At 37.0% G+C, this 18,592-nt stretch overlaps 2 protein-coding genes across 6 annotated transcripts in view; one reads left to right on the forward strand and one right to left on the reverse strand.

Annotated features, from left to right (window-relative positions):
* DGLUCY (D-glutamate cyclase) overlaps positions 1–18,592 on the reverse strand; it is a 185,476-nt gene that overhangs the window by 66,616 nt on the left and 100,268 nt on the right. The gene's annotated exons all lie outside the window — the stretch shown is intronic.
* The window catches only part of RPS6KA5 (ribosomal protein S6 kinase A5), an 84,590-nt gene that overhangs the window by 9,297 nt on the left and 56,701 nt on the right, over positions 1–18,592 (forward strand). For 2 of the 5 annotated variants that reach the window (XM_062638349.1, XM_062638356.1), the window contains exons 3-4: positions 3,146–3,217; positions 14,744–14,962. In XM_062638349.1, the coding sequence (XP_062494333.1) occupies positions 3,146–3,217; positions 14,744–14,962 (291 nt within the window). Of the gene's footprint in view, positions 1–1,758; positions 1,860–3,145; positions 3,218–14,743; positions 14,963–18,592 lie in introns of those variants that run through there. The other 3 variants (XM_062638368.1, XM_062638361.1, XM_062638378.1) reach the window with 3 other exon arrangements.

Raw genomic sequence — 18,592 nt, forward strand, 5'->3', positions numbered from 1 at the left:
TTCTGAAGCTTGCGTTTCTCAGGGCATACTTCAGAGATGGACTGAATGCAGAACTCAGGCTGTGGAGCAAGCCATTGCCAGTCATGGCAAGTTGGGAGAAGCACTTTCAAGGAATTGTTAATCTCTTCTTGTAGCTTTGAATTTTATTTTTATTTTTTTTTTTTTGACCCTACTTCTTGCTTTATAAGGAGTAATTCTGACAGTTTATAAAATGTCCTATCATACCTCTGTGCATTATGCAGCACTTTTTAGCTATCTGATCTGTGTGACGGATTTTTTTTCCTCAGTATAATGCGAAAAAGAATGAAGTGGGGCGTATTGTATAGTGCTTATATGCTGATTTGTGATACAGTTTCTCCTTTTACTATGAAAATAATATTACAATAACCTTGAAGACTTCTTTTTTATTATTTTTTTTAACGATAAGGTAGTTAAACATCCTAAATGGAAGTGAAAATAGCATTAACTGGATAGTGCAGAGTTATAGTTCACATTGAAACAAGTACATATAATTCAAACTAGGTATCACTCAGCCTTTTACTGTGTAACCTCATAAAAACAAGAAAGGTTTTACTAATGTTATTGAATGCAGAATACAAGTTAAATTGGGTTTGTGGTACAGTTTAGATTAATGGATTAGGTTTAGGACTTGGTATCTCTTTGGGATTGTAGCCAGCACTATAAATCTTCAGCATGTGAAGACGCAGTGTTTCTCTGTGTTCCACTCCCTCGATCTTCCTATTCAGTGCCAAGAATATGGCAGGATTAAATGACTGTTTTGCTTTTTAGAAGGGTGTTCAGTTGAAAAGCCTTCTGCTGACAGCACTTAAAGGATGTAAGATGGTAACACCTTTCTGTAGTACTCTGTAATAGAAGATGGAAATTGGTGATTTCTCAGTGAAAGATTTCTTCCCACTCTGAGTTCAGCACTTACTCAGCTAATATCCAGAGAAGTTCTATGTCCTGAGTCTTTTCAGTGGCATCCACTGCTTCATTAAAATTGTGGAGGCTCTAGTCTGGTCTCTTTAGGTAGTCTCTGACTCATGCTGTCCTTGGCAGGAAAGACACAGTTTTGAAACTGTATACATCCAGTACCATTCTCAGTACTTGTTAAGAAGAGTAATATGTAATATTAAGTTGCTTCAAGACAGGCTGCTTTCTGACTCTGACAGGACATACTGTAATTATATAGACACTTAGTCTAGATTTGTCTTACCTGCTATTAATCCTTTCTTGGCACATGAGTACATCTTCCTTACTGCTGACTTCCGCGAGGACTGTGATGTAGCACTAGCAACAGTAATTGTTCTGTTTGCAGTGAAAATAGTACAGCAAGCTTTAGTTCAACTTGTATGCTGCATGTTGCCTCATTGAATGGTTAATGATTCTGGTACTGTCTTGTCTAGTACAAGTTATTAAAATGGAACTGATCACAAAAAATCATTGTCCTGTACTTCTGTTTGTACAAGAAAATATCCTGGAAGCTCTCTTAGACTTTTTAATCTCCCAGAAAGTTGAAATGGTCTCTCTGCGCTTATACCAAGTTTGATTAATGCCTTTTAAAGATGAATGGCAAGAATTGAAAATAATATTTTAGATGAGATTTCATCAGTGCCTTACATGAGAGCACTAATGTTTGCCTCTCCTAATTAGATGCATTTTGTGTATGTGTGCAGATTCCTAGGATTGTTGGAATAAGCTACCAATTTGTTTTTTCATTTCTTTAGTGTTTTGATTTTTTTTTTTTTTATACTTCTATCTCCTTTGCAGAGAGATGTCTTTCTGAAGCTTTAAGTTTCTGTTTGTTTGAGTTGTTGAGTTACTGCAGTTCTGTGAATGGAGACCGACTATACATTTTGGTAATTCAGAAAGCACAGTGTCTTCATAAAGTTTCTTAGAAATGTCAAATCACACGAGAATTTCTGTAGAACGGAGTAAGCTAATTTCAGCGTCTCCTGTCAAAGAGCTTTCCTTTTTTGGTTAAGACATCATTGTATTTTAAATCTGTGGTGCTGCTACTGAAAGCTTTTTCGCATTAAGACTGTTTTTTTTCTCTCCCTTCTCTACCCCCCCCCCCGCCTTTAGACATACAGTGTAGCTTGGAGTTGCTCTTTGTGAGGCATTCCCATGCCTGCTTATGCAGCTTCTGCTGCTTGATGCTGAATCTTTAATTATGCTAGAAAAACTGCTTATGCAGCTGCTCAATAAAGTGGATCAGGGAGCTGAGCTTGGTTTAAGAATAATCAAACCTGGTTACTTTTTTACCTTCCTGCTTTTAACCTGGGTCATTTCAATGAGCAGCTTTGCTGAATGGCCTGCAGTCATATTGATGCAAATGAGTGGTTAATATTATGATAGGAATGAAAGGAAAAATAACAAGGGCTGCTTAAGGCTTTCTTTTAGCAGCTTATAAAAGGAAAAAAAAAAGCCAACAACCAAACCTAACCAAAAAATAACAAACCTACCCCCTCCCCCGAATTCCTTTTAAAAAGAGGGCTCTTAACTTCCCGGCTTGTAAAAGTGTCTGTTAGACAAAAAAAAAACCAACAAACCAAAACAAAAACAACAACTTAGTCTCTGTGCTGTAGATTTGTATAAACATAGAACCTCCTCCTCCTAAACTCCCCAACAAATGGAACAACTTTGTAGCAGGTTAGATTTTAGCAAATGTCTTTGTAATGTAGACTCAGGATCTTTCCTACTCAATGTTAAATGCATAAACAGTTATTGGAGCTCTGCTTGTATCATCTCAAGCACCATATAATTCTGTAACATGGGAGTATTCAGGGTGCTAGGCGTAAGGGGTGACCAGATTGTTGTCTATAACTATGTGATTAGAGATTACAGACAAGGTGAAACTAGAGTCTTCAGAGGTGTCTAGTGTTGGGACAGTGTCTACAAGCTAGATGGGCTTCAGTGATTCTTCTGTGATTTTAAGACCTCCAGGATCGTTGATGGCAGCAAGAAAATTGTTCTCCCTTGCTTTTTAAGTTAAAAGACTACAGAATGCAACTGAATGTCCTTTTACTGCTGCGTATTTTGTTCATCTACTAAGTTGTTGTCACTGAGGCTACAGTAGTATGTCAGAATGATGTTTCACTGTACTGCATATCTAACAGTTTTATTTTTTTTTTTTGGCCTTCAGCAAATTTGACAGGCCATGCAGAGAAAGTTGGCATTGAAAACTTCGAACTCCTGAAAGTTCTTGGAACAGGGGGTAAGGTGCACTGTTTGTTTAAGTTGAATGTTTGAAGTATTACTCTAAAATATAATTTTGTTTTCTAGCTGAGGTTTTGGTAATTGAAACATTCTTTAGGAAGATATATCACTTTTGTATTGTTTAGCATAATTTTCTTCACTTTTTTCCTCACAAATATTGTTTAAATTGCAGGTAATATGTTCTAGTTTGCAGCCCTTTTTGAATATATACTTTAAAAAAGGAAAATAAGTGGCCTGAGATTTGTGACAGTTTAATACAGTTTGTGAAAAGTCTAATCTTAGTTAAGGCATGGTCTTGGTAATTTCATTAAATTTTAAGACATGGAGAAAAACAATGTTAGTATATTATTGAATAAGATGTTTGGCTCTTTTAACTGTATGTTTCAGAGTTGGCGATGGCTTGGCTAGTCTTTTTCTATCGTATTCAAATCCCAGTAATTTTTAAGATGGAAAATGTTCACAGTTGTACTACAGATTTCAGCACAATGTTGGGGCTTTGTACGATGTTGTAGGATTGCTGACTGTAACTAACAAAAAAGCTTTGTTTCTCCTTTGTTAAAGGGATGCATGCACAGGCCTGTACACAGACCAAAATTAATGGCTTTTATTTTTCTTTGTGTATTTATGGGTTCTTATAGTCAGTATTAACATCAGATGCAGTGTTGAGTAGATTGGGATAATCACAAAGGTGGACTATCATCAAGGTCTGTAGGAGTTTTAGGTTAGTTTATAATACCAATTTTTGGGTGTTACCAGCCGTTAGCTGGTAGAGAGGCTAAAATTATGTAAGCTGCTACATCACTGAAAAGAGCTAAGGGTTTTGATTTTCACATTTAGCTGTCATACAGATTCTTTCTTGTGAGTATATTTTTCTTGTGAGTACTTGTGAGTATATTTTTCTGTTTCTGAAGTAATTTTAAAAAACTTGAATTTTAACGGTCTTAGACTCAACCCTTGCTATTGTATTTTAGTAGTTAGGGCTAGAGGTGAGGACGCTTTAATATTCGTAGGTAGAAGCAGCTGTTAAGAAGTGTGACCACTTCTTGTTCTAAGTGGGGCTGCCAAAAATGAAATAAATTTTGTATTTATGTGAGGATTTCTTTCTGTTCTGCTGACAGAAACATTGTCTGAATATTTAGTTATATGTGTTTGTGTGTGTGTGTGTGTGTGTGTGTGTGTGTGTGTGTGTGTGAAAACCAGTCCCATACCTGAACTACTTCTCCTTTTTCCTTACCACTGCTGTTAGTCTGAGATCACTTTGATATTACAGCTATTGCATTCAGAATAGAGCGTAAGTTTTGGTGGTTTCATAAGTGTCGGTCTTCAATTTCAGACTAGTAGTAGCCTGACCTTTTAGTGTCTAGGCACTACCTCTGAAATAGCCCTTTAGCTGTTGTTAGACTGCTGTCTTTCATTTGTTGCTACCTTCCACGCCCTCTCTTCATGAACAGATCAGCCAAATCTCTCTTGGCCTGGGCTACTCATAATCATAGCACATAGCCCCTAAGCTCATAGTGCAAAGCTATCCTATCCACTCAGGTTAATAGGGCAATTTTTGGGTGACCACTTTCAGAAAAGGCTATTGCAGTGGCTTGACAATGGATGTTACCAGTGGATGGTGTATAAGTGAAAAAGCTGAGGAAGCATACCTGTCTGTCCGCATCCTGCTCTAGTAGTCACATTGCTCCAAAAACATCTGTCTTAGTAGGCAGTTCTATTTGAAGAATTTACTAGACTATTCCTGCAAACTTCAGGAACCCAAGGACACCTTGGGTATCATGGAATAGCATTTGTAGAAAGAATAGTTTTTTTTGTTTGTTTTTTTTTGTGTGTTTTTTTTTTTTTGACAAGGAAATGCTAGTTGCACTTTTTTAATATATAACTTCAAACAGCCTGAGGTTCTTGCTTTGGAAATCTAGACCATCAGAGCAGTCAAGAAGCTTTGTTCAGTCTTAGGAGTATCACAGCTAAGACTAGTGCGCTAGATGGTGTCAAAGGTTATTGATTTCCAATTGCTGGACGGCATTAAATGCAAGTGACCTGGTCAGAATGGAAGTTCTGTTTGCTTTTGAGAAAGTGACCATCATCCCTGGCAACAATTAATTCTTAAAAGACTGCAGTAGTAGTGATTCTGCAGCCTTCCTAGATGTTCCTGCTAAGGACTTCTAATTTCCAAGCTTGAAAAGCATTCTGGGGATATCGGTATGTAAAAATCCCCCCTCATTCTTCCAAGAAGTTTGTGAAAGAATGGTATTTCACAATAGAATATAACTGTGTTAAGGCATTTCTTGTTGTTACTGAACAACAGAGAGCTTTTACAAATTGACTCTTCATGCTGTTAGTTTAATAACATACAAACCCCTTTATAAAAACTTAGTTTTTAGGAAGCTCTATAACTACCTGGCCTATGCCAAGAGTTATAGTGCAGGCACTCACTCTGAAGTATAGAAAACCAACTTGCATGTTGTACCTGCTGCATGTGAAAAGTCTGGGGCTATACATTCAATTATTTAGCTATTTTATGGACTCTCTTTTTTTTCTGTATAATGTACCTTGTTTTCCTCACAACTTCCACAGCAGAGAGATTATTTTTCAAAAACTTCATGAGACTCTAAACACCTGTTTGCATGCAAACTTTGATATGAGGTCCTAAGTGCTTTGTGTCATGAGTTGTGGGGTCCTGTTTAGGCCTGCAACATCTTGCACTCGAATTGAGGTTGGGAAGTGCATATGACAACTCTGACTTCTCAGTTCTTTGTAGCAGAACATATGTTTACTTGAGGGAATGAGAAGAAGCATGATGAAAACTATAATCACAATAAAGTAAGTCATAAATATTTGGAATAGCAAGCTGTTACTATGGCCTTGTCTTAAATGATACTGTACAAGAGTAAGGCATCATTTAGAACAAGTACTAGTACTGGATGGATGTGGCCATCCAGAAAGTTCTTTATCCACCAAGTGGTCCAACTATCAAATTGATGTCTCTCCAATTTAGAGACAAGGATGTCATGTGGGACAGTGTCGAACACTTTGCACAGATTAATGGAGGCCTACTCAAAACTATTAGTGAAGCCTTACAGAGATTCAAATGACTAGACTCTAGCCGTGGGATTCAGTAAGTTAAACATAGGCATCTCCGTCGTGCCATTTTAGCATCTGTTGGTGTCCTCTCTGTTCTCCAGTTCCCCTCTGTCTTGTGATTACTGCCTTTATGTACATGTCTTCATGGCCGAGGTCTTCCAGGCTCCCCTATGCGTAGGCCACTGAATCCTACTCTAGGTGTGTATTTTGCAGTGAAGTAGGTCACCCTTTAAGATTAATTATGTAGAATTTCACTCATTGTAATGAGACCTTAGACACATAGTATGCAGTTGACACGGCATTGGGTATTTCACTCTGGAAATCCCTGCCTTGTGTCTACATTCAAAAGCTTTTTCTGTGGTGCATGCAGAGCTGCAGACCAGTATTCCCGTCTCATCTTAAGCTAATGCATTGTTTTGTTTCTGGGTAACAGTGAGCAAAGTAGTATTGACTTTAGCCATAGAACTTTTAGAAATTATGTTTCTAGATGATACAGTTTCTTCTGCTCTTTCTTCTTCATCTTGGTGGACCAGGCCAAATCATAGAATCATAGAATGGTTAGGGTTGGAAAGGACCTTAGGATCGTCTAGTTCCAACCCCCCTGCCATGGGCAGGGACACTTCATACTAAATCATATCACCCAAGGCCTCGTCCAACCTGGTCTTGAACACTGCCAGGGATGGAGCATTCACAACCTCCCCGGGCAACCTATTCCAGTGCCTCACCACCCTAACATCAAAGAATTTCCTCCTTATACCAAATTTAAACTTCCCCTGTTTAAGTTTGAACCCATTACCCCTTGTCCTGTCACTACAGTCTCTAATGAGGAGTCCCTCCCCACCATCATGGTAGGCCCCCTTCAGATACTGGAAGGCTGCTATGAAGTCTCCACGCAGCCTTCTCTTCTCCAGGCTGAACAGCCCCAACTTCCTCAGCCTGTCTTCATGCAGGAGGTGCTCCAGTCCCCTGATCATCCTCATGGCCCTTCTCTGGACTTGTTCCAACAGTTCCATGTCCTTTCCATGTTGAGGACACCAGAACTGCACACAATACTCCAGGTGAGGTCTCACGAGAGCAGAGTAGAGGGGCAGGATCACCTCCTTCGACCTGTTGGTCACGCTCCTTTTGATGCAGCCCAGGATACGGTTGGCTTTCTGGGCTGCAAGCACACACTGCCTGCTCATGTTCATTTTCTCACAAGCGTGTCAAGGTCCCTCTGGATGACATTCCTTCCCTCCAGTGTATCAACCAAACCACACAGCTTGGTGTCATCGGCAAAATTGCTGAGGGCGCACTCGATTCCACTGTCCATGTCAGCGATGAAGATGTTAAACAAGACCGGTCCCAACACCGATCCCTGAGGGGCACCACTCGTTACTGGTCTCCAGCTGGACATTGAGCCATTGACCACAACTCTTTGCGTGTGGCCATCGAGCCAGTTCCTTATCCACTGAGTGGTCCATCCATCAAATTGATGTCTCTCCAATTTAGAGACAAGGATGTCGTGTGGGACAGTGTTGAACGTTTTACACAAGTCCAGGTAGATGACATCAACTGCTCTACCCCTGTCCATCAGTTCTGTAGCCCCATCATAGAAGGCCACCAAATTGGTCAGGCAGGATTTCCCCTTAGTGAAGCCATGCTGGCTGTCACCAAGCACCTTGTTGTTTTTCATGTGCCTTAGCATGCCTTCCAGGAGAATCTGCTCTTAGATTTTGCCAGGCACAGAGGTGAGATTGACTGGTCTGTAGTTCCCTGGGTCATCCATTTTCCCCTTCTTGAAAATGGGGGTTATATTTCCCTTTTCCAGTCATCGGGAACTTCACCTGACTGCCATGATTTTTCAAATATGATGGACAGTGGCTTAGCAACTTTATTCACCAGCTAAACTGAATTTCATAGTGTACGCATTTCTCTTTTGACCTGAGTCTCACAGGAAAAGACAAGGAAGCAAAAAATCTAAGTTAGTAGCCTTTTAATCTGATTTGGATCCTTTTATGTTGCTTAAAGAGCTAATAATGTATTAAAATTCCCCATTGAAGTAATCAGTAACGCTTTACGTCGGTAAAGCAAAATACATGACAGTATGCTACTGTTACTAAAGCTATCAATAATGTACTCGTTGCTCTTGGAGTGAGTTACTGCTTACTTGACATCTTTGACTTGCACATGTTCTACTCAGTATATGCTTTCTGAAATTCTAGTCTCTTTTTGTTTTCATTTAAGTCACTTTCTCCTGCTGTTACTGTATAGCCTGCCAATTTGGAATTTTCAGATTTCCTGTCCACTGAATCCATGTTTCCCTCCAATCTTGTCAAAGCTTTTTTTTTTTTTTTTTCCGTGACATGGGAAACTAGTGTCTATTCTGTAGAATAAGGATTCTTGCAGCAAAGTAATCTAGTTGCTTCCCAAAGTCATGAAGGGAGCAAGAGAAGGTGGCTGTTTTGGTTTATGCATGCCTGCTTGGCTTATTAGCTTTATTGTTTGGAAATGTGTTTTTAAAATAAAAGTTGTGAATGTAGAGTGCATTCTGGGTCATGCGTTTTTCTACATATAGATTTTTCTTTTTCTACTCAACTGTTGCTTCATCTGATTTTAATAAATGCTGCTTTTTCTACTCAACTGTTGCTTCGTCTGATTTTAATAAATGCTGCTTTTGTTCAGTCTTTCAGCTGTGCTTAAGAAGAGCTAATACAAGTGGTTCTGGAGCATGTGCTCTAATAAGCTGGTCTACTTCTTGAACTCCAGTCCACTGGTGAAGATAAAAAATTAGAAACAAGAACAATATCTTTTACATAATCTTTTGGGATTAAGCAGTTATATATGAAGGATATTCTTGTGTATGTGGAAGATACGTAGAATCTGAAGGATATATTCATAAGAAGGGAAGAGAATTGGTAGGATGAATGTCAGATTTAAATAATCGGCTCAAAATCTTGTTATACAAGAAGGTATAATGAAGTTCCATCTGAGAGGTCAGAAACTATTCTCTTTTTTTTGGGCTTTTGTTTTGGTTTGGGTTTTTTTATAGAATCATGGAATAGTTAGGGTTGGAAAGGACCTTAAGATCATCAAGTTCCAACCCCCCTGCCATGGGCAGGGACACCTCACGCTAAACCATGTCACCCAAGGCTTTGTCCAACCTGTCCTTGAAGCCAGTGACTGTGAAATTAGGTTGCTCCTTTCAAAGCATCTCAAAGAAAATGGAAAATATTCCATCATAAAAGGGAAAGGAAGAAGTGAGGTTACTGTGATCAGGAAAGTGAGCCAACATTAGGGAGTGTCTAAAAATAATTATTTGATGTTTGTTAAGGTTTTTGCTTGGCTTTTTTGTTTTTAGCTGCTAGAGCTATCTGCCTTTATGACTTTGCCACATCCCAAATTTCAATTCCTATGGACAAATATATGCACAATGAGTTCTGCATCTACATTTTTTTGAAGATTAAATCTAAAGACTAACAATAAAAGGTGAAAATAGGTCATTAGGCATATATCTTGATAGAATTCAGTGAAATTTATTCAAATCTTTAAATATTTCATATCTGAGCCATTTCTTTGTTGTCTCATGATTACTCTTTTTTACTGTCAGTGTAAGTAGTCTAAGAAAGGGATGTAGCTTATGGTAACACTTGAAAACATTGCTTTAAAACTGTCTGTATGCAAATGTCAAGTTTTGATGTATTTAGAAGTCTGCATAACCCATCCTTGTGTGAAATAAACAATGAGAATTGCTTGACTTTTTTTCTGCAAGAATTAACTGGCATGATGCAGTGGCTTAATGTGCTTGCATTTATACAGAAAGGATAAAGCAGCAAATAATACTTTTTATTTTTAATTCATTGTCTTTCAGCAAGTGTGTACTTTAGAATATTATAATGAGTTGCTGAATTGCTACTTATTATGGTGTGTACTGCCATGTGTATTCATGAAAAAGGCAGAAGCGAAAGTTTTAACCTACAATTATATTTTTCTGCCTTACAAATTTAAGTGGAATTTTGGTAAAAATAGCTGGTATGTAATCTTTTATTCATCTTACTGACCCAATATCTGTATCAGTCTGCAACTAATAATTTCTTTTTCTCAAACATGTAATTTTTTATTAATTACCTTAATAAACTGCAAGGTCAGTCTAACATAGTTTGTGTGTGTGTATAATACATATTATATAAATAATACATAAGACTATAGACTTCTAGTTCTTTCATCATTTAAAGTATTAATGAATTTTGGGGGTGAATATTTGGGGACTCTCTGTATGCTTCTTTATGGGGGATATAATGCTGTCTAAATATTTCTGCCTTTGAAGTGCTTGAGATGTGCATGAGATTTTACGAGAATGAACACTGAAATGTGGCTTCTTCAGGAAAGCCTTCTTAATTTCTCAAATAAGATTATCAGGCAAGGGTGTTCTTGCAGTTAGCCTATGTACCTTCTCCTTGCTGCCACTCAAATGAATTGCTTTTGCAGTGTTGTCTTTTAAGTAGATTTTCTGTGGTGTTATCAGAGATACATTCCTGGTGTTGAATGTATCATGAGTCATTTGATTAAAATAGTGCTACTTTAGATTTATTCTCATCAAAACTGCTGAGAATCATCGTCATTCTGTCAGTCCTTTTCAGATAGCTGAAGAAACAAGTTGTACCATGGTAAAGTTCTATGTTGCAAATTCTTTTATGATAACACTAGTATAGTTTCTAGAGTTTCCCTTACAGCTATTACACTTGGCAGGTAATTTTCTCCTATGCTGTATGTAAAGCTCTAGTAGGTGCTGTTGATATACTGCTAGCGTTTTGCCATTTAAGATGACAGATGATTTTATTAAGTATGATTAAAGATACAGAGGGCCTACAAGGATGCCAGAGAGTGACTCTTCATCATGGACTGCATCTGTAGAACAAGAAGCAATGGGTTTAAAATTAAACAGAGGAAGTTCAGGTTAGATATAAGGAAGTTCTTTGCTGTAACGGTGATGAGGCACTGAACAGGTTGCCCGAAGAAGTGAATGCTCCATCCCTGGCAGTGCTCAAGGCCAAGTTGGACAGAGCCTTGGGTGACAAGGTTTAGTGTGAGGTGTCCCTGCCCATGGCAGGGGGGTTGGAACTTGATGATCTTAAGGTCCTTTACAGCACTCACCATTCTGTGATTCTATGATACAGGTAGACAAGTGTGTAAGATCTAGGGGCTTTTGTTGTTTTAATTTAGTTTAATGCAATGATTTTCTGGATCCAGCATTCCTGATAAAACTGTTTCCTGGGAATCCAAGGAAACTTCTGTTTAATGCGCTTTAATGAACTTTTCAGAGAGGCACAAGGAAGTTCAGCTGAACATTAGTGAAAACTAGGACTGCTCCCATAAACAGTTCAGAAATGCAAGCTAAGGCCATTCTCCATGCTGTTTTTGTTGCATGGTGGTAGAATGCAGAAGCATTATGCACATTTTTTTGAGAAGTAACTCTGGTTTTCAGATGCTAAAAATAATTTAACATCCAATATTTAAAAAATAGGTGAATAACATTAAAAATGTGTATATGCATAACAGTATTACTGTGGTCACAGTACTATGGTCTGTACAACCTTGATTCAGATCACTTGTGTCTGTACATTGTGACAGGATATATATATAGCCCATGCCTATTTTACTAAAGTAAAAAAGCTTTTTACATCTATGTGGCTATCCATTTCTTGATGACCAGCTGGTGAACACTGGATCTGACTTAGGTACACTTGAGATGTCCTAACTACAGTTAAAGTTGGGGAATGTGATACAATACTGAACATCTTGAAAAAGATTGCCCTGGGTATCTCCCATTTGCCTCCCAAAGTAGACAGATGTGTTTACACTAACCTGTCCTGACCCTGTTTGCCGTTCTTGAGAGGTTTGTTGTGAAAAATTTTTTGCAAGCTCGTATTGAGAATAACGAGTTCTGTAAAGAAGGCAAGCATGATTCCTTAGGGGGTGATGAGTCAGGTAAAGAACTTGAAAAGAGTTGTTTATTATATGAGCAGTATCACTTTTGTATATTGAATGAAGCAGAACTCTGTTGTAAGAAGAAAGTACATGTAATTTGATAATTTGTAACTCTATTACCTGCCTGGAAAAAAATGGAAAGTATCTGGAGTTCCACCCAGTTCTTACTGGAAGCAGTGTATGCCATAGCATTTTTAAAGACCAACTAAATTTGTGTGTCTCATGTCAGGACAGTATACCTTATCTGCTGTATTTACAATTTTGAGAAGAGTGAGCATTGTCTTTGAGAAAGTAATTGAAGATAATTATAGGGATTGAACAAAACACTCGGGATTGAACAAAACACTCGGCTGGTTGGTTTTTGTCTCTCATGATGGCTTAAGGAGATCCTTCAAAATGTGGAGAGGCATACAACGGTGTTTTCCGTAGTGAACTTGTAGCATCCTGTTTGGGGTCTGCCTGAGCCAGAGATTCTCGTTTGTGTTTAGCAGTTCTTGGTGTACTTTCCTCTCCCTCAAAGATTTGTATAATCATTTTGAACTCATCTAGGTTTTTGACATCAGCAGCATAATGGAAGAGTTGTTCCACAGCTTAACCACTATTTATTTGTGTGTTTTGGGCATTTCTTAATCTTGATACCCGGTGATTTAGTTTAGGTATTTTATTTCTGGAAATAATGAAAAATTGTTCTTCACTTACCTTCATACCATTTTTGATTTTTAACTGTTTAGCATATTCTTAAATACTCTTTATTTTCCAGGCTAAAAAAAAGTCTTAAGCGTGCTTAGTTCCCTTCATAATTAGAAGAATTCTTTTATCTTTTCTGTATTTTTTTAAAGTTCTTCTATACTTTATGACTGGGGGCAGGGCAGAGCTAGGGAAAGAAAAGAGACCAAAAAGGTGTGCATCATTCAAGATATGAGCACACAAAAGTTTCATACCAGAGCATAAGGGATTTCTAGTTTTGTGTTGAAGGTTTGGAAGTCAGTATGTTTTGTATCATTTTTCCCCTTCAGTACTTCTCTGAAGTTTTAATATTGTCTTTGCTTTTTTGGATTACCACTGGTGTTTTCTCATAGGGTAAAGTCTATCTATATGGTAGTTACCTATTTGGTAACTCTATTTTCTTATTATTATTTTTTCTCAGTTATAACTCTATGCACAATTAATTATTATTTATGTATTATATATATTTATTATTTATATATTTATATTATATATAAAATTAATATATTAATTATATTCCTATTTGGAATTTTATCTGCCATTTTATTTTTCAGCTTCTCAATATTTTGGTACTGTGGTACAGTTTTCAGCAGTCAGCTTTGTTTTCTGTTGCAGTGGATGAATAACTAAACCAAGAAAATCAGCTTCCTCACTATTCATAGATGACTGAATCATTCTTGTTGTGACCTCCTTTCACCAAAAAAACCTGTTTGTTTTTGTTTTTTTTTAACCTTTTGGTTTTTTTTTTCTTATATAGCTCTTCATAAGAGGACCCTCTTCTTTGCAACCATGACTATTTAGTGTTTTTTAAGACCCTTTGGTAAGGGAACTTAAGTATCTTGGAAATCTAAATAAGTCAACCATATCATTGTTCCTGCCTCCTGATTCCTTTGAATGATTATTAATAGAAATAATCATTATCATATACAAAAGTAACATTTTTTTCATGTAGTATCTTGTTTGTGTATCTACTAATTCTAGCCTTTATTGTTTGTGCAGGTTTCCCTAGCTGAGGTATCAAATCTACTTGTGTACAATTCCCAGGAGCCCTTTTTTATAAAGAAACCCCAACCAAACAGTCCGTATTTGTCATTTAGTACTCCAGTATGGAGAGTATTTTTAGCCACATTGAACATGTAGATTCAATAATTGAAAACTCTGGGAAGACTACCTTGTCGTTCTGGTGACTATTCTTTTTACTGCTTCTGTTTAGAAAACTTTCTTTTTGAGATATCTTCTCTAGGATATACTCATTTAAGTTCAGTATCTGAGCCTCAGAAAATTCCTGTGTACTAAATACATTGGCTTTTCTGTGAGTTTTTTGAACATCAGTGCTGTAAAGCCAGTAATGAAAGAATGTAAATTGTGCAAATATGAACAGACTGTTTTGAGGACAAAAAAAATAGCATCTCTCTTAACTATACATTTTTCTTAAATTCTATGTATTGGAGTTTTAGGTTACTACAAAGGAAGCTTTTTAGATGTTTTTTCAATCCTGAAACACTGATTGTTTTTTTCCTGCTCTTGCTGTGTTCAGTTACTAAGCTTATTTGGTTGAAGTTTTGCTCAGAAAATGCCAGTCTGAAACAAAAGTGTTCTGAAAGATTTTAGCCTGAATGGGTACTGTGAGTAACGCTTAACAGTGAGTAATTGAAAATAATAATTATATCAACCAGACCTGTGGTATGAGGAGGTGACTGTTTTTGTTTGTTTTGTTTTGTTTCTGTCTCCCTACATTTTCTTTAAGCCTATGGAAAAGTGTTCCTAGTAAGGAAAGTAAGTGGCCATGATGCTGGAAAGCTGTATGCGATGAAAGTACTGAAGAAAGCAACAATAGTTCAAAAAGCCAAAACAACTGAACACACAAGGACAGAACGACAAGTGTTGGAGCACATTAGGCAATCACCATTTCTGGTCACTTTACATTATGCCTTCCAGACAGATACAAAGCTTCATCTCATTTTAGGTGAGTAGTTTTCAGGATTTAAGTCTTATGTTAATTGAAAAAATCAAAAAACAAACAAACAAAAAAAACAACAACCAAACCCTGCTCTTTTAACTCCTTAATATTTTCTGGTGTTTTTTTCTTGTGGTCTTAAGTACCGTGTGTTTGGAGATTGCATGCGAGACTATAGGAAGTAAAATACTGTTAATCTGCAACAGTGTCTGTGTTTGTGGTTTTCCTGTTTGAAATTCAATGTGCTACTTTGACTTAGGGTGGGTGGAAGTATATGTGACTTATATGCATCAAAAAAAAATGTATAGGACAATAAGGACTTGAACCAGAAAAATGTTTTCTTGAACTTGACTAGCAGAAGAAATTTTTATTTGTACTTTCTAAACCATTATTATATGCTGCCTAAGTTTTGTACAGATTTTTAGACAAACTGCTACTGTGAATGCTCTTAATCTGTATGAGTATGGGCATTAAAATGAGTTACTTTATATTTTCTGCATGTTGCTTTTGTGTATGTGGCACAGAGGTTATTAGTAAGATGGGATGACCAAACGTGACTTTGTTACTAGGATTAGCTGGTGGGAAAAAAAGTAAGGAGTATTTAAGCAGCAGAAAGCCTTCAAACATACTGCACGTTTCACTCTAAACCCATGTTGTATATTGTCCTTACTGTGATCAGTGTTTTCGAAATGTTGTCATCTGTCTGAGAGGACAGGGCTATTTTATCACTATGCTAATCAGTAGTATGCCATTTTAACACTGAAATGCTGCATTCTTAAAGACTGTGTGAGGCAGTTCTTTTCTTCTGAACAAACATGGGCAATGCCAGTTAGAGATGACTGTGCTTTTTTTGTGGTCAAATTCCTTACAACACTGTAATCTACATCTTGTTGGTATGGCTCCCTGCTGTAAAATGCTGGTGAAAATACTTGTATTGTGGGTCAGTTTGTTTTATGCATTGTGATACTTCATTTTGGCAAGTTCTACTAGTAACTTTTGTAAACCTGCATTTACAGGAGATGTTGGATAATGAACTATTGGATGGCAAGCCTTATTAGAACATTCTTTATTCTGTTTCTATCCTTACTATTTGCTTTCCATTTTGATGTGAAGAACCACATCAGTTTCAAGGCTGGCAAAAGACTTATCAGGAATTTTGCTAGGGTTTTCAACTAACATATAATTTCCATATGTGCATATGTTGCTATTCCCTACCACTATCCTTTTTTAGGACAGTAATGTTTTGGGGAAAGAGGCTGAGATTAGAGAGTTATATTCCTTTTGCTTTATTCCCCAGTTACGTTGCTTTTGAAGAGTCCTATCTTTTTCAGGAAGATGAAGGATTTTTCCTGATCATGAGGAACTTTTTTTCCAGCTCCTGGAGTATTAAAATCAACTCTTAACCTTACTGGTTCAGGATGCATTTGCTGCCAAACCTTTTTTTTTTTTTTTTTTTTTTTTTATGAAACATTTTGATCTTTGAGTATTGAGATACTGCATGTTTTGATTTTTGGATGTTAAGAGGCAATCCAAAATCACACATTTATATGCTGAAAGTACAGCTTATTCATAAGGGTTGGTACTACCCTAAAATTAGAAATACTTTTACCTTTCAGATCAGCAACAAATTTTGTGTTTGGTATGCATATGTATTTGTAAGAAAATTACAAGCAGTTTGAAAAGGCCGCTTACTTACAGTATTTGGAACTGGAAAGTGAATAATCAGGTTAATGCTTGGATGCAGAATACATTTTTGGAGTAAAAAATTTGAAGAAGTGAATGGTCCCTTAATTGAAGTACAAGTTTTGCGCTTCCTTTTAGCTTGTAACTTCAATTTATTGAATCTTTATTAGGTGGCTGATTTAGACATTAAATTAATAAAATTTTATTAATGTTACATAAATCTATGCCACTGTCTGTCAATTCTTAGGAAGGTGTTCTATACACATACCTTAGCTTCATTTGCTGCAGTGAGGTAATACAGGTGTCTGAGAAGCTCAAGCTTAAATAGAGTATTCACTAGATTTGTTTGCGATTCTCAACTCTCATTTTCAGTAAGGATTCTTACAAATTCCTCTGAGTAGGACATCAAAGAAATCTGTAAGCTGTTGTCTTTGGCTGGAAAATGCTGAAGACACAAAAAGTTAGAAGTACATTGAAAGCTTTGTTGCTAACCTTCAATACAAACGAAAAAAAAAATCTTCATTATTAAAGTTAGGGTTAGGAATTTTGGAAAAAAAAAAAGAAAAACAAAATGAGAATGTGAACATGTGTTATAGATATTGTAGTACAATTCTTTAAATCCAGATATTTTTGGTTAGAAAGCAGTTTAGATACCGTTAAAATATATTAAAAAAAGCACCAAACCAAACCAGTCCTCACACAAAATGGATGTAGTTACCTAAAAATATATACACAGTTATACAGAAATTTAGGTGACAAGGATAATTAGAAGGCCAGAAGAACTGCTTACATGAAGGGCAAGTTAAAAGCTTACATTATATTCTCATAAGAGTCAAAGAGGAGGAAGCCCAGTAGTTCTGAAGAGCATTGCATAGCAGATAGTGCAGGTTGGGTATACACCCACCATGACACAATGTTAAGGTGTTTAAAGTAAGAAATTCAGATCTGTTGTATCATTAGAGGTGTTTTGGTTTGTTGGTTTTTTTTTTTGCTTTCACACAAAGACTGCATGAACCCATTCTCAGAATATCAGTTGCGGCCAGAAAGGTGCTTTTATCCCCTTCCTTTTAGCAAAAAATGTGAATAATTAGGGTGGTATTAAAAATTTCTTTTAGTCACTTTTTGTAACAGTGAAAATCTCGCCTACATAACATGGCCTAAAGCTACTTTCTCTTTGTCCCTGGTCTTCATACCTTCCCTGACAGGAAAAAAACCCAGTTGTTTGTTGCAAGTTTATTATATCTCATTATATAAATCTCTATAAATAATTTCTTCGATTTAGTGTTGGAATTTGTTTTTCAGAGGCTTCTGAATTTTTTGGGAAACCAGTCTTTGCCTTTGTTTTTGTAGCTGAGCTTGGTGTATGAGTGTCCTGGGTTCAGCACCACTCGCTGGGGGTGAGTGAACAGGCTACCTGACTGGGTTTAAACCACGACAATGAGCAACATGTCATTTGAGTTTGAAGAGGTTTTAAAATTGGAGCCTCAGTGCAATATTTAATACAATTTTTGTTCCGTCAGTTTCCATAGCTGTATGAATTTTGTCTGGATCAAGTGCAGACATGCTGTTGCATTTCTGCCAAATTCCCCGAATACAGGGTTTGGAAACGATTCCATTTTTTAGGTTGACTTTAAGCTATGATTGAAAGAACAGCGTTGTATCCGTGTGAGCACCACTTCTCTACAACCAGTTCTCTACAAAGCTTGTCACATGAGGTTAAACTACTGATACTTAAACAAAAATTAATAAAACAATCTGACCTGTCAGCTGGAGTTTATATTGAAGTAACTGGTAGTTAGGGGTTTTGTTTTTTTTTTTTCCCTTGTGTCAGTGGTGCATTTGATTTAGCACCAAGAGTTTGAAGGCAGACTGTTTCACTGGGCTGTGGTTAGTGTTATAACCTGAACAGAATTAGGCTTGTTCTGCCACTCCTGTGGCAGTTTGGCTCATATCTGT

This window comes from Pezoporus occidentalis, unplaced genomic scaffold (assembly GCF_034315485.1).
Source record: "Pezoporus occidentalis ecotype Australia unplaced genomic scaffold, CSIRO_AGI_Poc_V1 ctg115, whole genome shotgun sequence".
Lineage (NCBI taxonomy): Eukaryota > Metazoa > Chordata > Aves > Psittaciformes > Psittacidae > Pezoporus > Pezoporus occidentalis.